The sequence below is a fragment of the Eretmochelys imbricata genome, chromosome 9 (genome assembly GCF_965152235.1).
Source record: "Eretmochelys imbricata isolate rEreImb1 chromosome 9, rEreImb1.hap1, whole genome shotgun sequence".
NCBI classification, from domain to species: domain Eukaryota; kingdom Metazoa; phylum Chordata; order Testudines; family Cheloniidae; genus Eretmochelys; species Eretmochelys imbricata.
Genome location: NC_135580.1, coordinates 36531313 through 36551052, shown reverse-complemented (window position 1 = coordinate 36551052; position 19740 = coordinate 36531313). Strand labels below are relative to the sequence as shown.

General features: G+C 42.5%; 1 protein-coding gene across 1 annotated transcript; it reads right to left on the bottom strand.

Annotated features, from left to right (window-relative positions):
* Positions 1-985: 985 nt before the first annotated feature.
* FAM124B (family with sequence similarity 124 member B) lies at positions 986-12485 on the bottom strand. Its single transcript, XM_077827281.1, has 2 exons — positions 11754-12485; positions 986-1630 (listed from the first exon to the last, which is right to left on the bottom strand). Exons 1-2 carry the CDS (start codon positions 12483-12485, stop codon positions 986-988), a joined length of 1377 nt encoding a protein of 458 aa, XP_077683407.1.
* Positions 12486-19740: the final 7255 nt, after the last annotated feature.

Genomic DNA, 19740 nt, shown 5'->3' with positions numbered 1-19740 from the left:
TCAGCTCCAATGGTTCCTGTTGGTCTCCTGTCATTTAAAATTCAGTTGGGATTTTCACCATGTTGATAATTGCACAGAGGTCTAATAAAGATCATGCATATTGTTTCTAACTTTATTCCATGGAGCACTGTGAGGGCAGGGGGAATGTGCTTCATGGGGAGAAAAAAAAGAGGTCAAACGATTGATTTTAAATAGTTTTCTTCCAAAATTTGAAAAGAAGCAGTATGAGGGCGTGATTTGGTCTCATTTAAATGCATATGAATGATCACATTCACAGTTTTCAAGTCTGAATGATGGCAGAGGGAGAAATGAGAGGGCACCTAGAAGGAGCAAAACATTGCAAGCCTGTTCACACCTTGTGACCATGCCACTACCTAAGGTACACGTACACGTATGGCAGCATGTAGGGTACAGACACTGCACGCCCAGCTAGCACAGATAGAAATAGCAGAGTAGACGGTGAGGCACTGTTTTAGGTGAGTAGAGTGCCCTACACACCTGAACTCTGTGTACCCTGCACAGCTCTCTGCGCACTCGTGCAGCGCCTCCCGTGTCCGCAGTGCTATTTTTCGCAGTGCAGCGTTCCACTGCCTCCCCACTGCCAAAGCCCTCTAATGCAACTACACAAGACAGAACGTGTCACAGGCTACTGATTAACATTTACAAACAGCAATAGGACTCGCATGGCTTATTCCCATTCATTGCACAATTAGGCTGTTGGGTGCTCTGTATTGAAAAGAATCAAACTCACTGTGTAACTGCACATGATTATTTTTTGTGGTTTTGCCCTCCGTCCCATTAGCATTTTTGTACGTGAGTCACTCTATTGCAATAAAACCCCACTGAAGTCTTTTTCCATCCCAGAACAGGTAGCCTAGGTCTAAAACAGAGTTAAACAGCATGCAGATTGCTTTCTCTCCGTTTCCAGAATAAAGCATTTAGCTATCAGTTTTAAAGTCAGTCTGTCAGGCACATTTGTTTCAAGTCAAATAAAGAATTCCTCCTCCTCTTCATTTCCATTCCCATATTTTGCTCTTGATATTCGCAAGTGAAAGTCTGAAGCTGTCTGTCCTGCGCCTTCATTTCTTTTGACAGCAAATGACGGCAGATGGGTTCTAGCCTCAGAAGGCAAGTTGATTCTGGAGCCAGCAGCAGCTAATGAATAATTTGGTGCTTGTGCTTGAGGAAGGCTGTCCTGCAAGTCCCTTGAAAACCTGCTAAGGGGAGATGGAATGAATTCAGAATTTACTACTGTGAATCCTGTGTCAACATTGGTCTCTGCTTCTTGCCTTCGAAACCGGATTTCTTGGCTGGAGGTGGTCAGTGTGGTGCCTGCACTTACATTGAAAGAGGTGGTATCAGACTGTGAAATAGCTGCTGGACTGCTGGCCTGGGATGCAGAGCAGGACTTACTCTGTGGGGTGCTGCTAACACTCCCAGAAATAATTCCGTGTTCTGATTTGATTTTACACTTCATCATTCTGACCTTCCGGCTTTTCTGCTCTGAATTAACCCACTTTGTGGGAAAAGGGGCTAGAGTGGAATTCTGTAGGATCTTTTCTTCACCTGCATTATTGTGCTGATTGGAAAGTCCATCATTTTTTTCAGTGTGTTTTGAGTTGCCTTGCACCTGTTAAAGAAAGATTGATGAGAACACTATTAAACCATTGCTTGAACAGCAATGAAGTGACTACTGTGTCCTCAACTGCAGCTATCATGCTGAAATCATCTACAACTTAATGATTAAGGGTCCCATTAGTATCTTCTGCAGTTACACAACTCGGATGTGGAAACCCATGCTAAAGAATTTATGAATACATTCATTTCAATGTATAAATTTATCATTTTACTTTGAAACTAATCACAGTTCACAAATCTCACTCTTTCAATAAAGAAAAACAAAACAAAAACAAAGATTCAGTGGTACCATTAGAGTCATCATTTCTAATCTTATTTTAAGTCACACATGCACTGCATTTTATGGTCTCATACAAATGTTAAATTAGTTTGTTGATTTAGTTCTGAGATTCCAAAAATCCAGTCTGATTTGTGTTAAAATAACTAACATTTTTCATATGAGTTTTAAGATTAAAATCTGTTGGAAAAAGTAATACTTCAGAACACAAAGTGTCTAGTGAGTTCTTGGAGTGCGTTGGGAACAACTTCTTGCTTCAGAAGGCGGAAGTAGTAACCATGGGGGTGGCCACGTTAGGCTTGGTTCTGACTAACAGGGAGAAATTGGTTGTGAATCCGAAGGTTTAAGGCAACTTGGAGGAAAGTGACCATAAAATGATAGATTTCATGATTCTAAGGAAAGGAAGGAGTGAGAGCAGCAGAATAAGGACAATGGACTTAAAAAAAACAGACTTTAACAATCTTAGACAATTGACAGGTAGGGAGGGGAAGAACAGAAGGGAAAAATTGTCCAGGAGACGTGGCAGTTTCTCAAAGAGACAATATTAAAGGCACAACAGCAAACTATCCTGACACAAAAGAAAAATAGCAAGAATAGGAAGAGGCCAATTTGGCTCCATGAGGAGCTCATTAATGACCTGAAAATCAAAAGGGAATCCTACAAAAAGTGAAAACATGGACAAATTGCTAAGGATGAGTTCAAAAGACTAGCACAAGCATGTAGGGACAAAAATCAGAAAGCTAAGGCACAAAAACAGTTACACCTAGCAAGGGACATGAAAGGAAATAAGAAGGGTTCTATAAATACATTAGGAATCAGAGAAAGAAGAAAGGAAGGCTAGGTCAACTACTTAGCGGGGAAGGGGAGCCACTAATGGATGACATCATGAAGGCAGAGGTGTTTGATGCCTTTTTTGCTTCAGTCTTCTCTAAAAACGTAACATGCAACCAGATGCTTAACACAATTAATATTAACAAGGGGGAAGGAACACAAGCCAGAACATGGGAAGAACAAGCTAAAGAATATTTAGATAGGTTAGATATATTCTAGTCGACAGGCCCTGATTAAATTCATTCTATACTACTGTCATAAATATAAAGGGAAGGGTAAACCCCTTTGAAATCCCTCCTGGCCAGGGGAAAGCTCCTCTCATCTGTAAAGGGTTAAGAAGCTAAAGGTAACCTCGCTGGCACCTGACCAAAATGACCAATGAGGAGACAAGATACTTTCAAAAGCTGGGAGGAGGGAGAGAAACAAAGGGTCTGTGTCTGTCTGTAGTTGTCTTGGCCGGGGATAGACCAGGAATGGAGTCTTAGAACTTTTAGTAAGTAATCTAGCTAGGTATGTGTTAGATTATGATTTCTTTAAATGGCTGAGAAAAGAATTGTGCTGAATAGAATAACTATTTCTGTCTGTGTATCTTTTTTTGTAACTTAAGGTTTTGCCGAGAGGGGTTCTCTATGTTTTTGAATCTAATTACCCTGTAAGATATCTACCATCCTGATTTTACAGGGGGGATTTCTTTATTTCTATTTACTTCTATTTTCTATTAAAAGTCTTCTTGTAAAAAACTGAATGCTTTTTCATTGTTCTCAGATCCAAGGGTTTGGGTCTGTGGTCACCTATGCAAATTGGTGAGGCTTTTTATCCAACATTTCCCAGGAAAGGGGGGGTGCAAGTGTTGGGAGGATTGTTCATTGTTCTTAAGATCCAAGGGTCTGGGTCTGTAGTCACCTAGGCAAATTGGTGAGGCTTTTTTACCAAACCTTGTCCAGGAAGTGGGGTGCAAGGTTTTGGGAAGTATTCTGGGGGGAAAGACGCGTCCAAACAGCTCTTCCCCAGTAACCAGTATTAGTTTGGTGGTGGTAGCGGCCATTCCAAGGACAACGGGTGGAATACTTTGTACCTTGGGGAAGTTTTGACCTAAGCTGGTAAAGATAAGCTTAGGAGGTTTTTCATGCAGGTCCCCACATCTGTACCCTAGAGTTCAGAGTGGGGGAGGAACCTTGACATGATCCCACCACTGCCACCATGTCAAGGTTCCTCCCCCACTCTGAACTCTAGGGTACAGATGTGGGGACCTGCATGAAAAACCTCCTAAGCTTATCTTTACCAGCTTAGGTCAAAACTTCCCCAAGGTACAAAGTATTCCACCCGTTGTCCTTGGAATGGCCGCTACCACCACCAAACTAATACTGGTTACTGGGGAAGAGCTGTTTGGACGCGTCTTTCCCCCCAGAATACTTCCCAAAACCTTGCACCCCACTTCCTGGACAAGGTTTGGTAAAAAAGCCTCACCAATTTGCCTAGGTGACTACAGACCCAGACCCTTGGATCTTAAGAACAATGAACAATCCTCCCAACACTTGCACCCCCCCTTTCCTGGGAAATGTTGGATAAAAAGCCTCACCAATTTGCATAGGTGACCACAGACCCAAACCCTTGGATCTGAGAACAATGAAAAAGCATTCAGTTTTTTACAAGAAGACTTTTAATAGAAAATAGAAGTAAATAGAAATAAAGAAATCCCCCCTGTAAAATCAGGATGGTAGATATCTTACAGGGTAATTAGATTCAAAAACATAGAGAACCCCTCTCGGCAAAACCTTAAGTTACAAAAAAAGATACACAGACAGAAATAGTTATTCTATTCAGCACAATTCTTTTCTCAGCCATTTAAAGAAATCATAATCTAACACATACCTAGCTAGATTACTTACTAAAAGTTCTAAGACTCCATTCCTGGTCTATCCCCGGCCAAGACAACTACAGACAGACGCAGACCCTTTGTTTCTCTCCCTCCTCCCAGCTTTTGAAAGTATCTTGTCTCCTCGTTGGTCATTTTGGTCAGGTGCCAGCGAGGTTACCTTTAGCTTCTTAACCCTTTACAGGTGAGAGGAGCTTTCCCCTGGCCAGGAGGGATTTCAAAGGGGTTTACCCTTCCCTTTATATTTATGACAACTACTTAAGGAATTAACTGAAGAAATCTTGGAATCAATAGCGATTGCCTTCAAGAGCTCATGGATGATGGGCAAGGTCCAAGAGGATTGGAGAAGGGCAAACATAGTACCTATCTTTAAAAGAGGAAACAAAGAGAACCTGGAGAATTATAAACCATTCAGCCTACCGTCAATACATGGAAATATGCTGGAATAAATTTTTAAACAATCAATTTGTAAGCACCAACAGAATAATAGAGTGATAAGTAATAGCCACCATGGATTTTTCAAGAACAAATCATGCCAAACCAACCTAATTTCCTTCTTTGACAGGGTTACTGGACTATTGGATCAAGGAAAAGCTGTAGATGTGATATAATAAGGCTTTTGACATAATCCCACATGATATTCTCATAAGCAAACTAAGGAAATGTGATCTAGATTAAATTACTATAAGGTTGGTGCACAACTAGTTAAAAAACCATACTCTGAGTAGTTATCAGTGGTTTGCGATAATATGAGAATACAACTGTGTGATAACAAATCCAGACTAACTTTTTTGTGAAGACCTCCATATGCCCCCAAGATGATGCCCTTAAATACTGAAATCCCTTCTGGTTAATGACCAAAGCTCTCAAAACCTTGGGACCATCACCAAAAGACAAATGGCAGAGGCTGTGGATAAACAGCCAGGTCAAGAATCAAAATCTCATTATGGATCCTACAGATCGGCTACCTGGCTTTGCCAGGCTATGTAAGATAAGGATCACAGTGAAATGCCTCAGAACCTCACAACGCAATTTCCTACTACACAAATGGACAGCATGATATGCGAATGTGAAGAAGATGCCCAAACCATGGACTGCAAGACAGTAAATATTATAATCTCTCTGTAAATCCATGATGTGCCCACAGTTCTGGTCCCCCCATCTCAAAAAGGACATAGCGGAACTGGAAAAAGTTCAGAGAAGGGCAACAGAGATGATAAAGGAATGGCTTCCATAAGAGGAGAGACTAAAAAGATTAGGGGTGCTTGGCTTCAAAAAAAAAATTGACAAGTCAGGGGGGATAAGATACAGGTCTAAAATTCATGAATGATGTGGAAAAAGTGTATAAAGAAGTGTTATTTACCTTTTCCCACAATACAAAAAAAAATGTATAGGCAGCAGATTTAATACGAAGAAGAGGAAGTAACTTTTTCACACAACACACAATTAACCTGTGGAACCCATTGCCATTGGATGTTGTGCTGGCCATACCTATAACTGGGTTCAAAAAATAACTAGATAAATTAATGGATGAAAGAACCATCAATAACTTCTAGCCAAGATGGTCAGGGATGCAACCCCACTCTTGGGGCAGTCCTAAACCTTTGACTGCTGGAAGACAGGAGGAGAAAACAGGGGTAGATTTCTCCAACTGCCCTGTGCTGTACACTCCCCTTGAAGCTCTGGTACTAGCCATTGTTGGAGACAGGATATTGGGCTAGATAGATCATTGGTGTGACCCAGTATGGCATTTCTTATGTTCTTAAGATGAAATTCAGTAAAGGCAGGTGCAAAGTACTACACTTAGGAAGGAAAAAAGTCAAATGCACAACTACATAACAGAGAATGACTGGCTAGACAGTTGTACTGCAGTACTACTGGGAGTTATAATGGATCACAAATTGAATACAAACCAACAGTGTGATGTAGGTGCAGAAAAGGCCACTATCATTTTGGGGTGTATTATAATAGAAGGGTCGTATGGAAGATACGGAGGTAATTGTCCCATTCTGCATGGTACTAGTCAGGCCTCAGCTGGAGTATTGTGTCCAGTTCTGGGCACCACACTTCAGGAAAGATGTGGACAAACTGGAGAGAACTCCGAGGAGAGGAACAAAAAAGAGAAAAGGTTTAGAAAAGCTGATCTATGTGGAAAGATTAAAAATACTGGGCACGTTTAGTGTTGAGAAAAGAAGGCTGTGGGGGACCTAATAACAGTCTTCAAATATGTAAGGGTGTTTTATAAAGAGGATGGCGATCAATTGTTCTCCATGTCCACTGAAGGTGGGACAAGAAGTAACTGACAATCTTTAGCAAGGGAGATTTAGATTAGGGAAAACTTTCTAATGATAAAAATAGTTAAGTACTGGAATAGGTAACCAAGGAAGGTTGTGGAATCCCTATGATTGTCTAACCTTGTCTTAAAAACCTCCAACCACCTGTCAGGGATGGTCTAGGTACACTTGGTCCTGCTTCAGCATGGGGGAGTGGACCAGATGACCTCTTGTGGTCCCTTCCAGCCCTAAATTTCTATGATTATATCAACAAAGTATGAGCATTAGCAATCACCTATAAACCCTTCAGGAAAGGGTAGAGAATGGAACAGTAAAGTAACTAAAGATAACTCAAGGAAGACAACTGAGATCACGGAGGACGTGTGAGCATGTGAAATATCAGGTCTCTTATCAATTATACTATCTATCCCATAATAAATAACCCAAATATGAGAATAGTAATAGACTCCAAGCATCATTTATTTGCTGGAGGAAAAAAAAACAGAGGGATCAGAAGGAGAATGGTAATTATGGGTGAGAGCCTGCCAACCCTGACTCTTGGAAGTCGTTCTTAGTAAGGAGTAAAAAACTACTCACTCAAGTAAGCATAAGTCATGAGACTCAGGGTTTGCAGGATCAGGCCTTAAGTCACCAAATGTATTTTGATACCCAAGCATCTTTATCTGAAAAGGGTTGCCCCCTCTTACAACACCCATGTCTCAGTCTGATGCCAGAGCTGCCCCTCTGCCAAGTGGTAGCAGATGTTTGAAGAATTGCAGGTTGGCTTCCCAGTGGTGAAGAAATCAGAATACACCCTGACTCTGTCACTAAGTGTAACTTGTTTTATTTACACACATATGCCAGTCCTGGAACAGAGACAATCACAAATAGCATGCAGGGCAATCCCTTTTTTCAGGCATCTCAACTCAACGCTAATGCCCAGAGAGCAACTCTGCCTCAAGAACTGATTATAATCAGAGACCCAGGCAGTGAGCAAACTTTCCTGCTGCTCACACAGCTCCCTCTCTGTAGATTGCCTATATATATAGAATCTAGTGTAACCAAGTCACTAACAGCGCACAGCAATGTCCTTCTAAGACTGAACATTTGCTCAAACACTTAGGGCCTGTCTACACAGTAACTTAATGTGTGGCAACCCAGGGGGTGAATGTCCTGTGGATTAGCCTAACACATACTAAGTTGCCATGTGAACTATGCTACCATGTTCTAAACATTCTGTAGTGCACTTTGTCATACTGCTGTTAGTGTCAAAACGCACTACCGACCTCTTAGTGCACGGTAGCAGGACCCACTTAGTGCAAGGCGAGCTAGTGCAGCACTTTACAGTCACGCCTTCTTGCAACTGTGGCGCCACGTAGACGAGTCATAACACAAGAGAGCTTGGAAAGTTATGTGTAACAGTGACACCTGTTGACACCTGCTGTGACAGAAAAAGTGCTCCCCTATGATTCTCTGAAGAACAGACAGAGTGACTAGTATAGGGGTGAGCACATCCGGCCTGCGGGACCCTCCTGCCCAGCCTCTGAGCTCCTGGCCCGGGAGGCTAGTCCCCGGGCCCACCCCCACTCGCCCCCCTCCCCCGCAGCCTCAGTGCGCCACGCTGCTGGTGTATTAAACTGCTCCGCGTAGGAATGTGCTACTGGTAGCACTTACAGAGAGCTATGTACTACACTAGGCCGCAGCAACGCTCTGGGCGGCTGGGCAACGCTCTGGGCGGTGCGGATGTAGCGCCGCCAGCCTCTGGTGCTCTGTGCTGTGCGGTCAGGGGCAGGGAGCGGGGCGGGTTGGATAGAGGGCAGGGGAGTTCAGGGTGGTGGTCAGGGGGCGGGGGGAGTGGATGGGGCAGGAGCAGTCAGAGGGCAGGGAACGGTGGGTGGGGAGTTGAATGGGGGCAGGGGTCCCGGGGGGGCAGTCAGGAAGGAGGGGGGGTTGGATGGGGCAGTGGGGGGCAGTTAGAGGCAGGGATTCCGGGGGCGGTCAGGGAACAGGGAGCTGGGGGACGGGCTGGATGGGGCAGGGGTCCCGGCGGGGGCGCCGTCAGTGGGTGAGAAGCAAGGGGGGGCAGATAGGGGGCAGGGCACAGCCTCCCCTAACCGGCCCTCCATACCATTTCCGAAACCTGATGTGGCCCTCAGGCCAAAAAGTTTGCCCACCCCTGGACTAGTAAGCGTGATAAGCCAAGGACATTTTATACTTGTAATTGATCAAGATAAGTTCTGCAACAGGGAGGACAGACTGAAAAGCAGGAAGGTGATCCCTTAACAGAGACAAACTATTAAATAGGTTTCCAAAAAGTCATTCAACATGGAGATGCCCTAACTAATGCTAACTGGTCATTAGCAAGGGATCATATGGAACCTTTGTGACTTAAGTAGGATTAGTTCCTTTTCTTAATTGACAAACCAGGGATACTGTCTTTTCTTCAGCATGAAGAATACAATCCTGGGAGGTGCTGAGAGCCCTCGACTTCCATTACCTCTCGTGGGATCTGAGAGTCCCCGGGTCACAGGATCAGGCTCTTCATGCCAAACTATCAGCATATCAATGTGCTTCTTGAAGCAACAAAACAAAACATAAACCCCAAGTTCAGACTGGCTCCCAGTTCCCTTGACGGGAGGCGGATGAGTCACAGCTAAAAAACAAATCCTAACGCTCTCCTGCCAGGGAATTCAAATGCATCTGTCAAAGTGAAGCCCTTGCCTACATCAAATGGGTAGCCACCTAATTTGCAGAGAGACAGGATGAAAAGTGCAAACACTTAAAAGCAAAAGCTGCATTGAGAATTAACAGTGAGAGATCAGTGTAGAAATTAGCCATGGATTAGCAGGAATTGTACCAAATAATCTCTAGAAGGAATAGAAAGAGAAAAAATAAAAATGAAGGCGAAATCCTTCTGCCAAAGAATCAGAGAAAAATTAAAACTACACAGGATTGCTACAAATTATTAAAATAATCCAAATTATACTTTACACAGAAGTATGAGAAAATGGATGAAAATACGAGGACATAAAAATGTTTAAATGGAAAATGCTGAGTAATTTAGATCCAAAAGGAATAATAGTTCAGCAATACACTTAGTTGATACGTTTTAATTGAAATTTTGAATTTTCAAAAAAATCTATTAAATCTATAAACTCATTGGAAAACAAACTTTTTTGTGAAAAATTTTCAACCCCAAAATTGACATTTCTAAAATATTCAGGTAGATTGATTCAAAAGCATGTTACAAATACTGGGCCTGTTCCCATAGCTCTTACTCCTGTCCACCATTTGAAGATGAAGCCATTTTAAAGTTAACTCTTAGTAATTATTACTGTATTACAGCAATGCCAAGAGCCTACAACCAGATCAAGGCCCCGTTGTGTTAGGTGCTATACATCCATATGCTAAATGAAAGTTCCTGCCTCAAATAGCTATAAAAGCTATTGGGCCTGATTCTTTCCCTCACACTGGTGCTAATCAGGACTTAGTTCATTAAAGTCAAGGGAGTTAAACTGATTTAAAGTGCGTGGAGAATCAGAGCCACTGAATTCATTTTTTTCATTTCTAGCTCTGGGTGACTCATTTACTGCCCAATAACACCAAGTGCTGGGTGCTTCCTGTTAGGTGTGTAATGCTTATCTCCAGCTTCTCACAATGCCCTCAAATATATCAAGCTTTTAATCTTTCTGCCTCCATTTCCCCATCCGTACAATGGGGATGCTACCTGTGACAGATATGCACAATATCTGATATGCATGTTAGCCTGCCATAGCCTTGAAGAAACCTTACTGAATTAAGTGTGCTTGGGGTCCACTGTACTAAATGCAAAGTTTGTGTGTCATTGTGGGCTGGGATCATATGTAACCTCTAGGCAGGAGATGTAATGTAAGGCCTGAAGGATCACAGAACTATACTGAACAATGTGCCAAACAAGAACGGACTTTTGGGACAATATGTTTGAAGTGGATTTCCTGGCAAATATCAAGGGGGAGGCGAATGCAAATTCCCAACTTCCAGACCAGTAAAGTGCACATAAGTAGGCAGACAGATCAAATCAAATGTAAAGCAATGCAGTGTGGGATAGCAGTAGGAGGACTGCCAGAGGTGGAAAAGTTCATCCAAAATACAGACAGGTCCACTTGAACCATTTTCCAGACTAATTCATCCTGAAATGAACTAAATCCACTTTCAAAATGGATTATCTAATTTGCAAAAGGACATAAGATTATTCTAAAAAGAATTGTGCCATGTGAACACAAGTCAGTTTAAGCCGAAAAACCAAAAGTTAACATGAAAAAACTACCCATGGAAACAAGCCTTTATTCACTATGATTTATTCACTCCAGCCTAGGCAGTACAGTTTCACGGCTCAGTTGAACAACTAAACATTCATAAAAATTGAAGGATATCATACACCCAAATATACCCTTCCTCGGTTGGCACCCAATAGCACAGCTAGAAATCAGCTTCTGAAAGCTTTTCCACTCTAAACCCTTATCATAAAGAAATAATTCAGGCACTTACAGTAATTTGATCGGAGGGTGAAACTTTGTCTACAGACCATCCTGCAAAGGCCTTGCATTTCAGGTTATCATTTATCAAGTCTAACTGCGCAATGTCGTATCAGCCCAGGGGGAGATATTACAAAAATATCTGGCAATCTTTTTATGTTACTTTGTGTGGTTTTATTAATGGGGAAAGCACCCAGAGGATGGGATGGACAGCTATAAATATTTTATAAATTTGAAGGAAGAAATAAATAATAGTAAAACAACTATCTTCCAATCAGACCCTGTGTTCTTTGCTAGCAAGTCACCTATTGAATTAAAGAGAACACACACAAAAAACCCAATACCTGAAGCAAGATTTTGTTTCCTTCGTAGTCCTGAGTTTGCCATCGGGTGCTACTGATAGGAATACATGGATTAGGCAGAAGAGGTACCAGCTTCCCAATTTCGTGCACCTTGAATTGCAACACGGAAGATTCTTTCAGTTCAACAGAGACCCCAGGGGGAAGCTGCTTCAAGCAGAGCTGAACAGCAACTGTTTCTGTTGCATACAGCACAAAGACACAGAAGTTACTCTTCTGCATAGATGCTTCTTTCTGCAGAATCATCTCGTAAAGTCTGACTGCATCATCATAGTTATCAAAGCTACAGTAGAGGGTCACACGCAGAATTTCAGTGCCATAATGAACTTGCCGCAAACCCCATACAGGCATATGCTCATCCAGACCATAAAATTCCTGACTAGCAGGTGCATAAGGGTACATTTTCCCATTAGCATGTTGCATGTGGTGATCCTGCCATGGAGGGTGCTGGAAAAAATCATGGACCCGAAAAATCCGTTCTTCCCCAAAGTCCTCATGCAGGAAAAGGAGAATGGACATCCCAGGAAATCCAGAGTTTTTCCGGCGATATTTCTCATAATACTTCAATGGAGTAACACGTTCGGATACGAGGAAGAGGCGAACATCCAGGCAGATCCACCCCAGAAGCCGATCAAGAGTTTGCTGCAAGAGTAATGAATGTCCAGAGGTGGCAAGAAGATGCACAGTCATCACCAACGAGTCTGCTCTTCCATCCATGGTAAAATCACCTTGAGAATAAAAATAAAGACAGATGAGTGCTTCCATATACACTGAATAATCATAAACAATTATACTTTGGATTTCTCTTTTGCTTCCCATCTGAAGATCTCAGCATGCTTTACATGCCTCACAACATCCCTGTGAAGTAAAGACTTGTAGCTGTATCTATATTTTACGGATAAAAGACGAAGCACAAAGAGGTTAAGAGATTTGCCCAAGGTCATACAGAGGAACAGTGACAGAGCTGTGAATAAATCTCTCACTGTGAATAAGTCTCTCCCAGTCCTGATCTTTAACCAACAACTAATACAAATAGAAACCATCTGACATTCCCCCTCAAAAACAAAAAACCCAAGCGCTAACATTTTTGTCCTTCATAGTGCAATACAGTGGTGATTAAGAACACTGAAATACTAGCGCAGTTATTCTCAAATGCGTAGATTACTTTTAAAATATACTTGCCAGTTGACCATGGAAATGCAAACTTTGAGATCTAGCAGAACCCTGGCAACGGACAACAAGAGACGCAGTTACTGCCTCAGTGCAAGTGCAATGCGGCACTTGTGTTTTAAAGCCTCAGCATGCATTGTTTTTTTAGTCAACGTGCCAATGTTTTTGCTAGATCTAAAGCTTGTGATCTTTATGAGTAACACCCTTCCAGGGTGTGCGGATAAACTATTCTTTAAAAAGAGAAAGGGAAACAGGCTAACAAAAGAAAAACAAATGTGAACTGCGCAGATAACAATTAGTGCAGATGTGAATCAATCTAAGGAAAGACAAGAGTTTAGGGAGATGCCTTAAATCCTAGTTTTCCCATTGTGTCATTTTACACAGCAGGGAGAGCATGCTGCCCTTCGGTTCTAATCAAAATATTTCAGTGCCCTGTTTATTACATTTATTCCAAAGTAATCCCAGTGCCGGGTTTCCCCTCCCCCCCCCCCTTTTTTTTGGTGCATTTCTATTGCTACGCTGTATTTGGATAGGCTCCTACATTTATGTTATTTGTGCATGTAAACAGGTCATGACCATTATTATTTGCCTTTACAGATGAATATAGTTTCTACCCAACTACAAAAAGAATGCTGAAAACATTACTCCTTCCAGCTTTTCTCTAGGGACCCTGGACAACTAAACAATACTGGCCCTGGGTTCTCCATCATGTTGCCAATTCAGAAGCAATTTACACAGAGCAAGTTAACCTCAATTCTTCAGACAGAACTTTCTTTACTTCTGCATGTATTTAGGTCAAGGGTTATAATTTCTGATGTATCTGACTACATATGTTTAGGAACCACAGCTCTCTTTGCTTTTCCTCTTTCCAAAGAAGCAGAGTGCACAAAATGACAGCTACTGTTGTTCAACAACAGTGTTTCCAAACCCGGGCATTAATAAAACTCTGTTTTTGAAGGGATTGTGTTATCCAAACTTTGATCCAGCAGTGAATAACTTTCAAACTGCAGTACAGACAGCAGCCTCGTTCATTAAAAGTTTGTATTTTAAACCAAATGTTATGGACTGACCCATAATGGACTGAACTGAAACACCAGGTTTGAACAACCTTGAAGTTTGGAAAGTTCCATGTCTGAATGTTGTGGCCTTATGTGTCTCATTATAAAAGACCACTTTTAATTGACTTTAAAATATATATTTTATATACATACATAGAGAGAGAGAATCACTCTTATTTTAATTAATCTAGGTTTTTACCATGGTGATAATCCCAATATAAAATACAGAATTATAGATTAGATATAGATAAGATCTGGGGAAGTTTTATACAAAAATCTGTTTTACAGCCCTGGCTACTTGACAGTAACTGCAGTGAAATGCTGGGAGTGGTGGGGGCAGAACTACCCTGGCGACAATTACAGGAATTCGATGAAAAGAACAGAAACCAATTATAGCACTTCAAGCAATGTAAGTGTTTAAGGCTTCAGATGAAACACTGTAAATGAATTCTGAACAACATTTTTTCTAAGGCACCTTTGTCAGCCCAAAGGGAAGGGAATATTTGATTAACTGTGTGCTGAACCTCATATACCAGCGAATGGGAAAGCAAAGTCAGCTGGCTTCCTCTGTGTTTGAGATGAACGGGGTGTTTGCCTGAGTGAGGAGGACTGATTAGAACTAAGGAGGAACTTCAGGTTTTGTTCTTCAGTAAGTAATACTAGTGCAAATGGTACCCATGCTCTTAGGCAGGCTGAGCCAAGCAGCTTGGAAGGGGCATCCTAGGCTATCGGGTCACTACTGTGCTCATATGTAAAAAAAAAACCCCATTATTGTGGTTGTTTTCTGATCAAAGCTACTATATAGAGGATGATGAAGGATGAAGATGATGATATAAGCCAGGAAACAAAAAACAAACCCCACTGTAGCTGATCAGAGCGTAAAATATATTCAGGACCACGTGTTTATTGATACAACCGTTCTACCAACACCTGAATCATCAGCCACTACTTTGGATACCTTCCTGACTAAGCAGTCAATCCATTCCACCATCCCGTTTGTGGGTTTCCTCCCCACGCGGTGTGTCCCCCTCCCCCACCAGTCCCATCGGGTGTCTCTCTCTCTTCACTCCCATTGTGTGTGTTTGTGTGTGCATCTTTCTCCCTCCTTAGTCCACACTTGCTCTCCCCAGGATCACCATGGTGCTGCTACTTCTAAACACGCCATTTTCCCCAGGGTGCTAGCAAGAGCACCAAAGGGAAAGTGGCATGGTCACGTTCAGTTTCAACATACTGAGTACACGAGTAGCACTGAAAAAGGAGCATCGGAGAATCCCTCCTGCTTAGAGCTGGAAAAAACCTATTCCCCTCCTATGTCCCAGCAAGCCCCTATACTGTGGGGGGGGGGGGAAGAAACACATGAGAAGAGATCAGTGCAGTAATAATCCGATTACAAGTAATTGTCATCTCCTTCCCTTTCTCCAGTACAGCATGTACACTCAGGAGTGAAGGAGCTGATATACTAGCTTGTTGGCAAGCCCTTAGTTTTCATAGGTGTGAACAGAGAGCATGGTTTGCCCTAGTTTCCTTGTTGTGAGTCACATCAATCTCACTGCAATACCTCTGGAAACAAACAGCTTTTCCACCTCTGTTCAGGTCACTGTGACAGCCTGGCTGAGTAAAAACCCCATGGATGTAAAAATATATTCAGGAAGGAGACACATTCTTGAATGCAACACAAAAAATAGAGTATTTTAAACTGAAATTTTACGAGCTAGCATGGGGGGGGGAGGGGAGTTATTAAAATTAAAAATATATAGGCATTAAGTCTTCATCAAACTTCCAATGAAGTCAGTGAGAGTCTTTCCATTGATTTCAAAAGGGACAGCATCAGCACGAGGATAATGCCATGATAAAGTAGCCTACAAGTGTTTAGTGCCCTTGTATATTCATACCAACAGGTCTACACAATGTACCTAATACATCAGAGAGCAAATGAAGGAAAAAAACATATGTGATCGATCAAGTTTGCAAAAAATCCAGCTCCACTTCTGATCTGGTGTTCGTGGCTCCTGTCATATTCTCCCAGCATACGGTGGAGAAGAAGATCAGCTACTGATGTCTCAAAGGATGCAGCAGTACATGCCGGGTTATACAAATCCAAAATAAGGTGCTAATGTGAAAATCGGCAAGTGGTTTTAACCAGGTAAAAAAGTAGGTTCTTCGAGCATGAACACACTGCAGCTGGGACCCAGCCTCCCCGCCCAGCTAGACAGACATGCACTAGCTCTACTCGAACTAGCATACTAAAAATAGCAATGCGGCCAGATGCACGGGCCTTGCCCCCTGAACATGGAGCCGGTGGGCTGGGCAGGCTTGTACTCAGGCAGCTAGCCCCCCGGCCTAACATCCACATTGTTACTGTTAGCACGCTAGCTAGTGCGTGTATGTCTACTTGGGCTGGGAGGCTCATACCCAGCTGCAGCACTGATGTCCCCTTAAAATCCCTCTTAGCTATAGCATGGTCAATGAATTCTCAGCTCTAACGGAACTATGGCTCCGAACTTAAACACAATACCTTTCAGAACCCCCATGGGCACAGACAGAGCTACCACTGAAGTCAATAAAAGAGTTTAGCTTGAGTAAGAATTGCCTAAGCATTTCTGGGCAGGGCCTCATGTAATCAACAGACTACAACGACGACTGTAAAGCATAGGTGATTTTACCAACACTTCTTGCATCCTTTTTACTGTAAAATTCATTCCAACACACCAGGTTTTCAGCACTTTCCAGTAGAGAAAGAAGAAACACGTAGAGCACAAATCTACATGCTGATTGTCGACCTGGAATTCTGATTTTTGACTCATCCCCACCCTTCTAGATCCTGGTTAAATTGATTTTTGGACCCACCAACTGGAAAAGGTCCATCTGATCAAACACAAAGCATTTTCATAACAGACACTGAGCAAACCATTTATTCATTGTGGTCAGACTCAGATTTAAACATGCCTGAAATTCAAGGAGTCTGGCTATGGATCCAAATTTTGCAGCTCAGGAACAGGTTTTCTTTCCAGGAAAGTAAAACCACAATGACTGGAAGAAAGGGGAAAAAAAAAACCAAAAACCCCCTCATCCCTAGAACATTAAATGCATTAACACAGGCTTCTCTTTTGGTGTTTCCAGTTTCTTATCCACAACTGACCAATGCAGAAAAGGTTAGAAAACTAACAAAGGTCTATGATAGAAGAGGTACAGAAAATGCAGACCTCTGCTAGGATGCAAAAGGGTCTGATTTCATAAGACAATGAGATCATCCCAGACAACAACAAGAGAATGAAGTGGAACCTCACCATCCCCCTGATTATCTTACCTGAGGGAGCTAATGAGGAGGCTGCACCTTAGGCTGCTGGCTCCAAGTCACCTCTACAAGCTTTCATCAGGAATGAAGATTCAAAAATTAGCAAAAGGCTGCCTTTGAAAACAAGCTTCGGACAAAGAGAAAAGGAGGACTTGTGGCACCTTAGAGACTAACCAATTTATTTGAGCATGAGCTTTCGTGAGCTACAGCTCACTTCATCAGATGCATACCGTGGAAACTGCAGCAGACTTTATATATACACAGAGAATATGAAACAATACCTCCTCCCACCCCACTGTCCTGCTGGTAATAGCTTATCTAAAGTAACCTGACGATTACTTTAGATTAGCTATTACCAGCAGGACAGTGGGGTGGGAGGAGGTATTGTTTCATATTCTCTGTGTATATATAAAGTCTGCTGCAGTTTCCACGGTATGCATCTGATGAAGTGAGCTGTAGCTCATGAAAGCTCATGCTCAAATAAATTGGTTAGTCTCTAAGGTGCCACAAGTCCTCCTTTTCTTTTTGCGAATGCAGACTAACACGGCTGTTACTCTGAAAGCTTCGGACAAGCTCTCACAAACAGTCCCAGTGACTTGAGATGCTTTCCTTAAGGAACAGTATTCTAAGAGGTCAACAGACAAGATAGATCTTTGGCCAGACAATGTTCCCTTGCTAGCTAAGATGATAGGCAGCTTCTTGCTAACTCTAAAAGACAGCTTGGGGAATGTGCACTCCCTGCATTCCTCTTCCTCCAGATCAGGGATTTAAGGCTGCTATTTCCTCCTGCAACTCACTGTGATCACCTTAGCAAGTCTGACTTCAGTTTAGTACCTGCCATCTTGTTCACTCCCAGGGACGACGACAGGGTTAGCCAGTGAGCAGCCAGCCTTCATAAAGCAAAAACATTTATTCAGAACACCAGCATTACAGAAAAAAACACATCTTGAAAACAAGGAACAGCTTATGTGCATCCTGTTTTGCCAGGCATCACCCACCGTCTACATGGAGTTCCTGGTGAGTTTCAAAGTCCTTCAAACCCCTTCGACAGGATCTCAAACCCCTTGGCCACGCTGTCATTTCAGTTCTTTCATCAAGTGAATGACCCCTTGCTGGGTTTATCACTTTATACAATTCCCAGTTCTTTGTTTGCTGGGCCTCTTGAACTTGGGCAAACCCAAGATATGGAATTTCCCCCGGGGGTGGTACTTCTGGGGACACATGTAAGGATTTGCATTAATTACCATCACCCAGTGATTTTAATTCTTGATAGTTCATTTACAGATAGTGATTTCCCCCTCAGAGACTGCATGCCCTGTCTTATTTCAAGAAAAAAAAACCTTCACACCTGGCAGGTAACCATGCAAGGAGAGGAGAAATTGAGTCATAAAAGAGTTTCCCAGTTCTCCACAAAGTGAGGGCATATCCCTGGAAGTCAATGGGAGCTGCACATACAGATTCTGGTCTCTCAGACTATAAAACCTGCAGAATAGTCAGAGTATTTCCTCTCCCATCCAATCACACTGTATAACACCAAAATGGACAAAGACCACCAGCAGCAAAGGGAACTGAAAAGGCAGAAAAGAGAATGGAATGAGACTATGCATTGACATAAAAACTCTATAAACAAAATTTCCATTGACCTCAGGGGGACCAATATTTCCACCTGTATGGCCTGGATAGATGGGTTCTGCATGGGTGATCAATACAAGAAAAGAAGAACACACTTTCCAGACTGAGGGCTTGGTAGGTTCAGATTTCACAATGATCTTTTGGGGCCTGAGCCAAAGCCCACTCTAGTCAGTGGGAGTCTTTCTGTTGACATCATTGTATCAGGCCCATCAAGAACAAACCCTAATTCTATATAAATAAAGGAGTGGGTCATTGAAGAGAGACATGAAAGATGTTGGCCTCAAACCTACACTCTGGAGGACTGGATTTGTGAGCTTCCGCAACTTTGATAAACCAGGCTGCTATGCTCTCCCACCCCTGCCAGCTCCTATTATTATTAAATGCATGAGACGCAGTAGCTAGATCGAAGAGGTGTAAAGGAACAAAGAACTCAGTGAATAAATCAGTCTCCCCACTATTAGACATTTTCAGACAGCCTTGGCAGGGACATGGTGTGTGGTTTTACAGATGCCACAGCCATAAACTTGCCCCTCTCGATTACACAGAGGAAGTCAACCACAACTATATCCTAGTGAAAATTTCATGAAAGGATCAAGTGAAGAAGGAAATCTCTGCAGTCCTTCAAATGAACTACTTTCCTGATGTGCGCTTTCCAAACAATCCAGAGACAAGAATGGTGGAAAGCCATCAAGGGAACTGCTGTAACCAAAGATGCACAGAGCACTCTGCAGAAAATCCTGCACTCTCAAGCCCCAGCAAGTTAGGATTTCCTGACTAAATGCTAATGGTTGTGTGCCCCAGCTTCCGGCAGCTCAAA

Coding starts and splice junctions, on each gene's coding strand:
- FAM124B (XM_077827281.1), bottom strand. CDS start 12,485: ATGGATGGAAGAGCAGACTCGTTGGTGATGACTGTGCATCTTCTTGCC. Junction 1,631..11,753: donor GAAACAAAATCTTGCTTCAG/GTATTGGGTTTT, acceptor TTTCTTTAACAG/GTGCAAGGCAACTCAAAACA.